The 13108-nt window shown below is 36.3% G+C and overlaps 1 protein-coding gene and 2 pseudogenes across 1 annotated transcript; 1 reads left to right on the top strand and 2 right to left on the bottom strand.

Annotated features, from left to right (window-relative positions):
- The first annotated feature begins 832 nt into the window (after positions 1-832).
- On the top strand, positions 833-2968 carry LOC122300253 (annotated as a pseudogene).
- A 6725-nt stretch (positions 2969-9693) lies between these two features.
- On the bottom strand, positions 9694-11858 carry LOC122301769. Its single transcript, XM_043113151.1, has 4 exons — positions 11733-11858; positions 10602-10718; positions 9993-10196; positions 9694-9792 (listed from the first exon to the last, which is right to left on the bottom strand). Exons 1-4 carry the CDS (start codon positions 11856-11858, stop codon positions 9694-9696), a joined length of 546 nt encoding a protein of 181 aa, XP_042969085.1.
- Positions 11859-12287: 429 nt separating this feature from the next.
- Positions 12288-12398, bottom strand: LOC122302098 (annotated as a pseudogene).
- Between the last annotated feature and the right edge of the window lie 710 nt (positions 12399-13108).

Below are 13108 nucleotides of genomic sequence, written 5' to 3'. Positions count from 1 at the left end.
TTTTTGGGAAACAAAAACAGAGGGAAAGAGAAAAGTTACCTTGAGCAAAGTAAGTTCCCCCAAGTTCAACGGATCGACGGTATATTTCAGAGATGGAGATATCTATTTCACAGGAAAAAATCTCAATCAGACCCCTAAATTGTTGAGCTCGGTTAGCTAAAAGCAGCAGCAGAAACAACAACAGCAGCAATACCTCGGAGGAAAGTACTTCGACACAAGGAGGTGGAGGTGGAGGTGGGAGAGGTGTTTCTGGAGAATCAAGAAAGCCCAGACCCGCGTTGTCCGAAGATAAGAGAATAAACGAAACGTTTAGAAACCTGGTTTCTGCGCAACATTTATGAGGGGCGTTAGTAACGCATAAAACGGATACAAGTAACAGAACGAGGAAGCCCAAATCAATTATCTCAGAGCGTTTATTGTCCTAAGATATGAGACTGTGGTTTAAAGCTCACCTGAGAGTTTGCCGCCATTGTTACGGCAGCTTCTGCTTCCCACAACGGCACTTCGAAAATGAGCTGCGTTACTTTTCGCCCTTGTTCAGTTTATGTTTATCTTTTCCACCTTTTTCACGAATACTACATTTTCAATTTAGCAAAGGCTGCATTGAAATTGGCTTGATTCCCGTTTGCTTATCTTAAGAACAATTTTTTACTTAGATAAGTTGACTCTAAGCCCAGAAACAGCTTCGAAGCATAATTAAAGACCTCTCAACCATCGAAGATGGTCATGATTAGGGTCGCTGAAAATAAGAGTATCATCAACGAACAGAAGATATGAGACCTTGATACTACTAGGAAATATCAAGGGAGGCAGGATCACCGGTTCCCTCCACATGACCATCCAGACAGCCACCCTCATCGAGACCCTCACCGCCCTCGACGCCGAGGTCCGCTGGTGCTCCTGCAACATCTTCTCCACCCAAGGCGAGACCCTCCAGTACTGGTGGTGCACCGATCGCGCCCTCGACTGGGCCCCGGTAGCGGCCCCGACCTTATCGTTCATGACGGTGGTGACGCCACCCTCTAGATCCATGAGGGTGTCAAGGCCGAGGAGATCTACGAGAAGACCGGGACACTCCCTGATCCTGCCTCAACCGACAATGCCGAGTTCCAGATTGTACTCACCATTATTAGAGATGGACTCAAGACCGATGAGGTACCACAAGATGAAGGACAGACTGGTAGGAGTGTCGGAGGAGGCCACAACCGTGGTTAAGAGGCTCTACCGGATGCAGGCAAATGATACTTTGTTGTTCCCAGCTATTAACGTTAACGACTCTGTTACCAAGAGCAAGGTAAAAATTTACTTGTTTGTCTCACTGCTTGTACTTGTAGATCTACTGTGTGATTTTGTTTGGATCTGTTCCCTTCCCTACTCTAGTTATAGGGATTTTGCTTCAGATTTGTTAGGTTTTTATTCATAATTTGCTTTCATTCATTTAAGCTGATTTATGTACGTATAGATCTTACTGATCTTATGGGTTTTGAACCAGATGTGAAGTATGAAGGCTGTGTTTCTCTATGTTTACTTTGCTCTCTTGTCCTTGTTCAACGAAACACATTCATTTTGATTAGTTGAGGCCTCGTAAAAACTGTGGTCATGAAATGCTTGTGTAATTTCGAATCTTTGCTTTATTATTTTCTGTTCTCTGCAATAAGAAAAAGTGATAATAAAATCATGTGCTTATTCCAGTGGATCATTTGAATATTGTTTCGTAGGATTTCAAATCTAAGATCCAATGTTTTCATTGCTTTGCTTAATGTCTTTGTCGGAATCGAGCCTTTTCGATTTTCTAAGACTGCAAAATACTTGTTGGACGGATTCACCGTTCCTTTTCAACAACTTCTCAACTAACAAACAGATCTTTGTTTGTACCTACCCAATCAAAGTCGAGTTTTTTTTTTTCCAAATTCAAAACTTTTTAACTATCAGATTCCTTTCTCTCGTTTGATCTAATAGTGGCTGTGATCTTTGTTTAAACAGTTCGATAACTTGTACGATTGCCATTACTCTCTCCCCGATGGCTTGATGAGAGCTACTGATGTTATGATTGCTGGCAAGGTTGCTGTGGTCTGTGGATGTGGTGATGTTGGGAAGGGTTGTGCTTCTGCCTTGAAGTAATCTGGTGCCCGTGTAATTGTGACCGAGATTGATCTAATTTGTGCTCTTCAGGCCATAATGGAAGGCATCCCTGTCCTGACCCTTGAGGACATTGTCTGAGAGGTTGATATCTTCATTACCACCACTGGTAACATGGACGTCATCATGGTGAGCAACATGAAGAAGATGAAGAACAATGCCATTGTCTATAACATTGGCCACTTCGACAATGAGATTGACATGCTTGGGCTCGAGAACTACCCGGGCGTGAAGCGCATCACCATCAAGCCTCAAACAGACAGGTGGATATTCCCCGAGGCCAACTCAGGCATCATTGTTTTGGCCGAGGGTCGGCTCATGAACTTGGGTTGTGCCACAGGGCACCCTAGCTTTGTGATGTCCTGTTTCTTCACGAACCAGGTTATTGCACGGCTGGAGTTGTGGAAGGAGAAGACAAGTGGAAAGTACAAGAAGAAGGTATATGTGTTGCCTAAGCACCTTGATGAGAAGGTTGCTGCGCTTCACCTTGGCAAGCTTGGGGCTAAGCTCACCAAGCTCAGCAAGGATCATGCAGATTACATTAGCGTGCCCATCGAGGGTCCTTACAAGCCTGCTCACTACAAGTACTGAGAGATTCAAGAAAGTGAGAGAAATTGAGAGACAAATATATAAAATTTGGATATTTGGACGACTTTAATTGCTTGTGGTAGGATGTTAGGGTTGATTTTTGTAGAGTTTATGATTGGCGGTGGAATGCAATGGGATTATTGGAGGGAAGAAATTGATGGGTCTTCCTTTGAGTTTAGCTGCATTTCTTATCATTTCATTATTATAAAAAGGGAGAAAAGACCTACCACTATTTTTCCTAGGATTATTGTCTTGCTTTGTCCCTCTTGTATCATATTTTCTTAATATTTTTCTATTTCGGTAAGAGAAATTTTGGAATATAAAATAAATAGTTATTTTGTTTCAATTTTCTTACCAAAATGGCATTACTTTTTCCAGATTGCATGTCGTTTTCCTATTCTTTCTTGACTAAGCAGGCGACAAGCCCCCAATTCTATCTCCATATCTAAATATGGAAGAACAAACACTTAGGGCTTCTCGTGTCCTCCTGTCTATATTGCATCACATTACAATCATTTGTGTCAATTGTGAGTACATTATGATAATTAAACTAATAAAACAATTAAATGTTAGCACATTGTCATTGGGTGTCTGACTTTGCTTCCGTAACTAGTTACTTAGATCTCATTTAAAATTTGTTGATTGTACTTTGTCAATCTAGAGGATTCTATATCCAATTTAAACATTCCAATGCAGGCAAAAGAGTTCTACTAGGATAATTTTCCATCCTAACACTTGGAATCATGATAAAGTAAAGACTTATGCATGACTTAGGCGTAACTCAAGACATACTCGTGTAATAGATGACATATCATTCGTAGCATATAACAGATAACATACGTAATAGATGACATATCACTTGTGACATTTGATAGTGATATGGCATTTAGGTATTAGATAAATGTGTAACAAATTATTATGTAATAGTAATATGTGACATGGGATTGTATAACCGATAAATGTGTAACAGATAATTGATAACATGACATAGTATATTATAACAGCTACAATAAGCCTAAAGGACATAAATTATAAACATTCTGAAATTTGTCCTTCTAAAACCCCTCCCATCTGAAATTCTAAAATTGTTTTCTTCTAAAATTCGTTCTCTCATCTTTTGAAGCCCCTTTCTAAATCTCAAACCAGAAGCAAATTCCGTCCAAGCAAATCTTAGCTGCCACAACTCTCTAAATTCAAAACCCCTTCTAAATCCTACTGTCACCAACTAAAGCAAAAAGAGTCTAGTTGTAGAGCAGAGAGTATGGTTTAATAACTCCATCATAAAGCTTCAAGTAATATAGTAACAATAATGTTGATATACATTGGAAATGAACAAGCTACCGGGAGCCCAATAAACCTAGAAAAATAGACCCACAATCTTGCTGAGAAGCATCGCTAGAAAAATAGACCCTTCTTCGTCCCCCACATTCTCAACCAAAGCTCCCAAGGAGATGGAGATGGAATTACAAATAAGACAAGGAAAAAGAGATGTTGTGCTTTGGAGGAATTCTTCTCATCAATAACATGGTCGCCTCTGCTTTTCTCTCTCGTTGTCCTTAAGATTTTGCACAACTATTGGAAGAAGAAGAAGATGATCAAATGAAAAAAAGAAAAAGAAAATGAAAATGGAATGGACCGCACCTGGTTTTGGTAGGTCGGGGACAGAGAGGAGGAGGCAGGCAATTTCAGTCGCAAGAGAAAACTCAGTTTGGTTGGCAGGTGATTTTGAAGGAGAAAGAGAAAACTCGGTTTGGCCGTTCGCTTTGTTTTTTGTTTTAATTATAAATCACTATAAACCAGTGTGGCAGCTAGGTCTATTGTCTATGTCGAGCAGTAAGAAAAAAGGGTACAATAAGGTGGCCCTGTAGAAAGAGGGTTCATACAAAAAAGGAAAATGCTTGGTGTCCTGATGATATTTCTCAACAATGGGTTTCGAAACTTTTTTTTACATTAAGAAAGTATTATTTAATAATGTTGTCAATTTTTTTATTAAAAAAAATTGAAAAAAATCTAAGGATATAAAAATATGTTTGAAAAAAAATTAGAAAAAAAAGGCCAAATTGCCTTGTCGGGACAAATTCTCAATTCTCAATAGAATTTGTCGGTGACTATAACGCCATCCTAAAAAAAAAATAATTCTATTCATCATTTCTAATATCACACATCATACATAATTTTTTATCTTTTTATTTTTTTCTACTTAGCAAGTATGTTGTGTATGAACAATGAGTAGAAAAAATCAATTAGTTTAGCAAAGATAAACAAAAAAAAAAAAGTTAAAACGTGTGTGGTGTGGTGTAAGATGATGTGTAACTAGCAGTGCCCAAAAAGACAATGGCCATCGAGAAAAGTGAACCCTGCATTGTACTAAAAATGTAAAATTGTACTTCTATTTTTTTAATATTTTTTAAATCTATTTAAATATTTTAAAAAAATCACAAATAGATTAAAATATACTTTCTTAACCATTAAATAGAGAAAAAAAAAAGGAGAATCAGTAGATTCGCTTCTCTCAGTGGGAGAAACATTTTCTTAAAAAAAACTTCAGAAAAGAAAAAAAAAATTACACTGTCAATATAAATCTTCAATGAATTTCCTCGATGATGATAGCAACTTTTATATATATTACGTGCATTGGGTAACAGAACAATCGATCAGTAAATTATAGAAGGCAAATAAAACGGTGAGAGCCGAATAGTTCGTGGTGTTATAAAAGGTGCATGCTTTTTATAGCTTTTCTTTCCTTTTATTGTGTTCGCGGGCGCCCGGGGGGGGGGGGGGGGGGGGGTGGGGGCGTTGTGTCCACGTTTGTCTATATGATGCCTACGTGATGTCAACATGGAAGAAAAGAAAAGGTTAATATTCTAAGAGATTTGACAAATAGGTAACTGTCTGTTTATGATCTCACTGAGTCATGATTCCTTCTCACAAATGAATAAATGGGAGTAGCCGTTTAATACGCTCGTCTTAATGGAATTTCTAACCCCTTTGCAAATAACATGAGAAAATGGGTAATTGCTGCCTCTTCTTTGGGCTGATTTGTCTTTTTTTTTTTTTTTCCCCCTTACCACTAGTGGAAAAGCCAAATTGTATTTTTCACTGAAAAGTTAATAAATAAACTGTATTTCTTTCTAAGAAGATTAGGGGACACTACCAAATTTAACTGAGGAGAAAACATCATAATTGTTACCATTAGTTTGTGTGATATAAAAGACAATTGATTGGTGTTGTCTAGGTTTAGCTAAAAAGACAAAAGATGCAAAGCAACTATAACACCCCTTTTCTTGAGGATATGATTGTCACAGTTTTTCATAAAATAAACCCAGCAAAGGATCTGATATTTAATAAAATAAACATGTATTTTATAAAAGAAATATTTACTAAATACTTGTCCTCAAATAACATTAAATGAAACGATTGAATAAAATTTAATGTCATAAAATAGTTTATTTTAAGAGGTCTGGAATTCAATCAACTTACTTATCTAAGCTTGACCTGTCTGCTCATATTCACCATCATCTTGACTTGGGTGGTATAAAAAAAACATGAAATAAACTAAAATGAGTTTAAAACTCCATAAGAAATCCATCACAACGTAAAAGTAATAAATATAAATATTTTTCATAAAATTTTCATGTTGAGAGCTTAAATCATGATTGTTCATGCTCATACTTATGCTATGCATGACTGATTTATCTGACTGATCTGACTTGCCAACACATTTAACATTGTGTGCAAAGTTGTGCACCGGTCCCATGTCCCACTGCAACAAGGGGAGTCGCTGATAGTATTCTGGTATATTATGGTGGACCACGCTTGAGTCTGTGGCTTGCACATCCACCCTGAAACTGCATTGGTACCATGCAATTGAATAGCCATCTGAATTAAATTGTTTTGATCTTATCTTGCACTTGAACTTAAGATAGCTTAAGTGTCTTATGCGATGTGAGATGCATGACATAATACATACATAATTCTAGTTTCCGAATCTGAACATGATGCAGAATGACATGATCGTAGATTCGTATGTTATGTTGGATGACAATATAATTATAAGATGCGAGATACATAAACATTGGCTTTCAAGAATTGTCTTTAATAATACTTTATCTAAGCTGAAATGTGATGATCTTAATTCGTAATCAAATTACTTACCTTGCAATACTAATTCCTAGGTCTCGCATCAAAGATCATTATTTATACAAAGTATCATATGTCACTTAACTTTCTAGAAAGACATGTAATAATGTTTTATTTAATTAAATACCTAACAAGGGAGATAACTTTAATAATTAATCAGTTTTATCTAAACTTAATACATATTAATATTATTTAAATTCTAGCAACATATCTACGCTTTCAAATTATAGCTTAGTAGGAAATCAAATTAAAATTATTAAGGTAAACAGAGGAAAATTTTATATAATAGGCTTAAACAATTTAAAGTGTTCAATAAAATTAATCTCTTATGACTTATTAATGTAATTCTTATTGGAAAACTTTATATAGTTTTATTTCCATAATTACTATCTCTATAATCTAAGTTTCTGAGTTAAAATCGTCTACTTAAAACCAGCTTAATAGAAGTACTAAACTCATAAAAGTAAGTCCAGAGCAAGATAAATATATCAGATTGATTACAATGTCATAGATACAAAAGTAAGGGCAATAACGTAATAATCGCACTTAAAAAGTCTACTTCTAGTATTAGATTTACAGTACAGTTAAGAAATGGCATTTTAACATTAAAAAAAAATAACATAAAAAGTTAGAACATTCTTATTAGATTATACAAATGCAAATATAAAATTTATATAATATGAGATAATTTTTTATTTAACTATTTCACTCAAATTTTATTTTCACATTAGATTATCTATCTTAATCCAACCACCTTTAAATTCCATCACGCACATTTTGAGCATATCTTCTAGGATTTGAATTGTCTTCTCTAGGGCTGCAAACGAACCGAATCGAGTCGAATTCGAGCAGGGGGTCAAGAACTCGTTTAGCATATATATCCGCTCGAACTCGACTCGAGCTCGAAAAATATTGAAAATTTCTGATCGAACTCGGCTCGTATAAAATAAATGATGATCGAACTCGACTCGAACTCGAGTACAAAAAATATACGAGTTTATACGAGCTCGAGTAGCTCGACTCGAGCTCGGTTAAAATCTAATCCACAATTTTATTTTATTTTTAGTTGGCTGAAGCACAAATGAGATTTTTTTTTTTTTTAAATAAATGAGATTATTTCTTTTAATCAATTTTAACTAGATATCAATGTAACATTGATTCATTGTCACTTTCCAATACATATGGCATCAAGAATGCCTAATACATTAAAGTCATTTAAAAAATTACATAATTAAACTACTAATTTAATATTAAATATTCGATTATCATTGATATAATATTAAATATGGCCAAATAATCAAAATATGATTAGTTAAGAAAGTGTCGCAATCAATTAGAGTTGTTTATTTTTATAAAATTTTTATATTTGACTCAATAATTCTTTTATGAACTAGATAAATTATTATTGTAAAATAATAAAACATGTTACTTATACATAAACTTAAAATAACAACATATATTATTTTATATATATATTACTTATACAAAGTATAAAAAATAATATACATAGCATATAAAATATATATAATAAAAGAATACATGTAAGTATATATGTAAATATATATATATATATATATATATATATATATATATTACGAGTATTGTGACGAGTTCAAAACGAGTCGAATCGAGTTTATACGAATATTGTTCACGAGCCTAAACCGAATCGAGTCGAGATTATACGAGTTTTGCTCATTTAATATTCGAACCAATATTAATGTTAACGAACAACTCATTTATTAAATGAACCGAGTCCGAGTCGAGTTTATACGAGTCGATCTCGAATTGTTCACGAGCGGCTCTGTTCATTTGTAGCCCTAGTCCTCTCTAATTGGCCATCTATCTGCGGATGAAATGCCGTGCTATAAATCAGTTGAGTTTCCAACTCCTTCTGTACCTTTCTTCAAAAAGCTGAATGAACTAGGTATCTCTGTCAGAGATGATCTTAGATGGTATCTTGTGTATTCTGACAATCTCCCTAATGTACAACCTTGCCAATCTATCCATGAAGTATGTAATCTGAATAAGAATAAAATGGGCTGATTTTGAGAGTCGATCAATGATCACCCACACTACATCCTGACCTCCTAGCACCTTTAGAAACCCTGAAACAAAGTCCATCCTAATCTCATCCCAAGTCCACACTAGTATAGGAAGTGGCTGAAGTGTACCTAAGGGTCTCTAATGCTCTACTTTGACTTGTTGACATGTCAGACATTGTGCTACATAAGTCACTCGCTTCATCCCATTCCACCAAAAGTGCTGTTTTAAATCCCAATACATTTTGGTGCTCCCCGGATGAATTGTGTACAATGAACGATGGGCTTCTCTCAAAATCAAATCTTTGATTGCTCTATCATTGGGTACACATAATCTTCCCCTAAATCTCAGGTGCCCATCATCTGATACTAGATAATCAGATCTCTTACCTTATGATATTTCTCCTTTAATCCTCAACAATTCTGTATCACTAACTTGGGTGACTTTAATTTGATCTATCAACGTTGAACCTAGGGTCAAACTATTTATCTTGGACTGAGTGCCTGGGATTACCTCAATGCTTGCTCACTCCATGTCTAGTAGTATATGCTTCTGGGGAGTGTACATCATAGCCAAGGTACCAGAGGATCACTTTTGGCTAAGTGTATTTGCTACGACGTTTGCTTTGCCAAGGTGGTAATTAATACTGCAATCATAGTCCTTCAGAATTTCCAACCACCTACGTTGTCTCATATTTAGCTCTTTCTGTGTGAAGAAATATTTCAAGCTCTTATGATCAGTATAAATCTCGCATCTCTCACCATAAAGATATTGTTTTCATATTTTCTAAGCAAATACCACTACTGCAAGTTCCAGATCTTGGGTCAGGTAATTCAGCTCATAATGTTTCAACTGTCGGGAACCATATGCAATAACTTTCCCATTCTGCATTAAAACACAACTTAAACCCTTCAATGAAGCATTGCAATTTGTCTTTTCTTCAATTCTTGGAAGCTCTCCTCACACTCATCTGTACAAAAGAACTTCTCATCCTTTCTTGTCAACTTTGTCATTAGAGCTGCAATACTCGAAAACCCTTTTACGAATCTTCTATAGTAACTAGCAAGGCCTAAGAATCTTCGTACCTCATTAACATTACTAGGCTTGGCCCATTTTACCATTACCTCAACCATCACCGAGTCCACTGAAATTCCTTTTATTGACACCACGTGTCCCAAAAAGGTGATCTCTTGTAACCAGAACTCGCATTTCTTAAATTTTGCATACAACTTCTTTTCTCTTAGTGTCTCAAGGGCAATCCTCAAATGCTCCTCATGCTCTCTACTACTCTGATAATAATGAGAATATTGTCAATAAATACTATCACAAACTGGCTCAAGTAATCCTTAAATACCCTATTCATAAGATCTATGAAAGCTGAGGGGGCATTAGTTAAACCAAAGGGAATAACAAGGAATTCATAATGTCCATACCGTGTCCATTTGTCTCCTTAATCTTAAACTGATGATATCTGGATCGCAAATCTATATTGGAAAAGACTTGTGCTCCCTAAAGCTAATCAAAAAAGTTGTCTATCCGTGGTAGAGGGTATATGTTCTTGATAGTTACCTTATTTAACTCCCTATAGTCAATACACAATCTCATAAACCCATCATTCTTCTTCATGAAAAGTACCGGAGTGCCCCATGGGGATACACTGGGCATATGAAACCTTTTTCTAGTAACTCATGTACCTTGAGTTCCCTTAACTCAATTGGAGACATGTGGTAGGGTGCTTTAGATATAGGCACTATTCCTAGAATGACACCAATCGCAAACACTTCCCTATCCTGTGGTAACCCTGGAAGATCCTAGGGAAACGCATTTCTAAATTCTCTAACTACTTTTATGTCCTCAACCTTGAGTCCATCTACTGGTAGTAAGATCAAACTCGCTAGGAATCCTGTGCACCCTTGTCCAAATAGATGGGATTACACGAGGAGGGGAACTTTCTCGTACTGACTGAAAACTAAACTCCTCTCCATGTGTGTATTTAAAGATTATTTTCTTATTAAAGCAATCTACATAGGCACGGTTCTAGGATAGCTAGTCCATCTCCATAATCACGTCAAACCCATACATATTAAATACGATCAAATCCACAGGTAAAATCCTCCCTTGAATCTCTTTTGGACATCCAATTAGAATGGAATCGCAAACGACATGCTCTCCCGAGGGCGTGGCAACAGAAATACTAGGTTTTAGTGGCTTAGGTGTCTTCTGAGTCAAAGGTGCATAGTGATTGGAAATGAAAGAATGAGTGGCACTAGAATAGAATAAAATGGAGGTATGATGTGAAAATAATGATAATGTAACTATATGAATGTCATAATGACTTAGAGCTATCAATATCATATGATTTATGTATCGTACTATATACATATCTAAACTTAGGATACAGAAAGATACTTGTGACTATATCATTTGACGTTGTAGTGTCATTAGAAGTGAGGGAATATACTATTGGTGTAGCTGTGATCTTTTATCCTTTGCTCCTTCCTAGTTCCTCGGGTCTCTTTATTGGGAAGTCCCAAGCTTGATGGTTCGACTTCCTGCACTTGAAACACACATTCTGGCCATACAAACACTTTCCCATATGTCTTTTCCCACATGTTGGGCACGTGGGGTAAGTTTATCCTGCTGGTGGTTGCCCTTGATGGTTCTCGCTGTGAGGCCTCGTCCTTATGCAATGTTGATTGGAGTTGCTACTGCTGTTGCTGGCACTTCCTTCGGTTGTTGTAGTCAATATTCTCTTAAATATCCTCTTCAGTAATAATAGCTCAGGTGACCAACTACGTGAGACTCCGAATCCTAAGAGTATGTACACGATCCCTGATCATGCGATCTAAGTTGCGCTCGAACTTCTCAGCTTTCTTTGCCTCATCTAGAATTAAGTAACTGGTGAAACAAGACAGCTTCATGAATCTCGTAGCATACTGTGCTATTGTCATTGTTCCTTGGTCTCTTTTTATAAATTGGCAAGCTCGCGATTCTCAAAAGGTTTGTGGGAAAAAGTGGTCTAGAAAGGTTCTCTTGAAATGTTCCCAAGTAATGGAGACTGCTCCCCCTCACTCCAATTGTATCAATGCCTGTGTCGACTTCCACCACTGGTTTGCAAATAAATCGCGTGGTAAGTGGCATATTTCACCTTCTAATCATCTGTGTAGTAGAGCAATTCAAAAAACTGCTCCATACGTTCAATCCAGCTTTCAGCATACATGGAATTCAATATGTTGGTGAAAGTAGGGGGTGTTGGCAGGAAACTGTTCCAAGGTACAACCAGTCTATGGAGCTCTAGGTGCTATTAAGTGGCCGCTAGTCATTGATTGGAAGAATTGGGTTGGAGCCGCGATAAGAGGATCCGAGTTATTATTCTAGCTAGAACCAGAAGATCCCTCTCGATTTGGGTGTTTCATCCTTGTGCAAAGGCCATGATCATCTTCTCTGTAACGTTTTAATTTTATCAGATGTCCTCATGTCCTTTATAAGATTTCAATGGGGCTCCAATTATATCATTAACTAGTCATCTTGAAGTATAAGTTATGTGGTTTGGGTCTTCCATTGAGAGGTTACACCAACAAAGAAGTATTGTTGGGATCGGCCACAAAGATGTGATTCAGCATGTATCTCAGACCATATCCTAGACATTTACCTATAAAAAGCATAAACAAATTATATCCTTGTTGTAGTAATGGGGTCCCCTTTTTCGAAGGATGGAAAGCAATTCAGGAGGAAGCCGTTTAACACGCCTGTCTCATTGGATCAATAGGTTTCGTAGGAAATGAAAGGCCTTATTATAATATGCAAACCGATAAGAGCTCTATAAATAGCCAAATACGAAACAGAATCTCCATTTCACTTTAATTGAGTTAGAGACACAACACAGATAGTGAATCTAGGAGCAAATGGACAGTAGCAGCTACTCCACCAATATGAGGTTAGAGCATTAGAATCAGTTTTTCCATCCCATTACTTAAAATTTGCTTAATATCATACCTTTTACTTTTTATCTATTCTACTCAAAATCTAAACCAACGTTGGATTATCCTTTCCGATGATTTTATATTTAATAATATAACGATTATTTAGTTTGTTTTAATTAAATTATTTCTTTTACTTATATTTTTAATGGTTCAGCTGCATGAAATAATTAATACCTTACAAAACTATATTCAATGAAAAGAGGAAAAAGTAGGGTTGG

The sequence above is a fragment of the Carya illinoinensis genome, chromosome 2, assembly GCF_018687715.1.
Source record: "Carya illinoinensis cultivar Pawnee chromosome 2, C.illinoinensisPawnee_v1, whole genome shotgun sequence".
NCBI classification, from domain to species: domain Eukaryota; kingdom Viridiplantae; phylum Streptophyta; class Magnoliopsida; order Fagales; family Juglandaceae; genus Carya; species Carya illinoinensis.
This window is presented reverse-complemented; position numbering and strand designations above follow the sequence as displayed.

Coding starts and splice junctions, on each gene's coding strand:
- LOC122301769 (XM_043113151.1), bottom strand. CDS start 11,858: ATGACAATAGCACAGTATGCTACGAGATTCATGAAGCTGTCTTGTTTC. Junction 10,197..10,601: donor TTGAGTTAAGGGAACTCAAG/GTACATGAGTTA, acceptor CATTATTATCAG/AGTAGTAGAGAGCATGAGGA. Junction 9,793..9,992: donor AGCCTAGTAATGTTAATGAG/GTACGAAGATTC, acceptor GTTTTAATGCAG/AATGGGAAAGTTATTGCATA.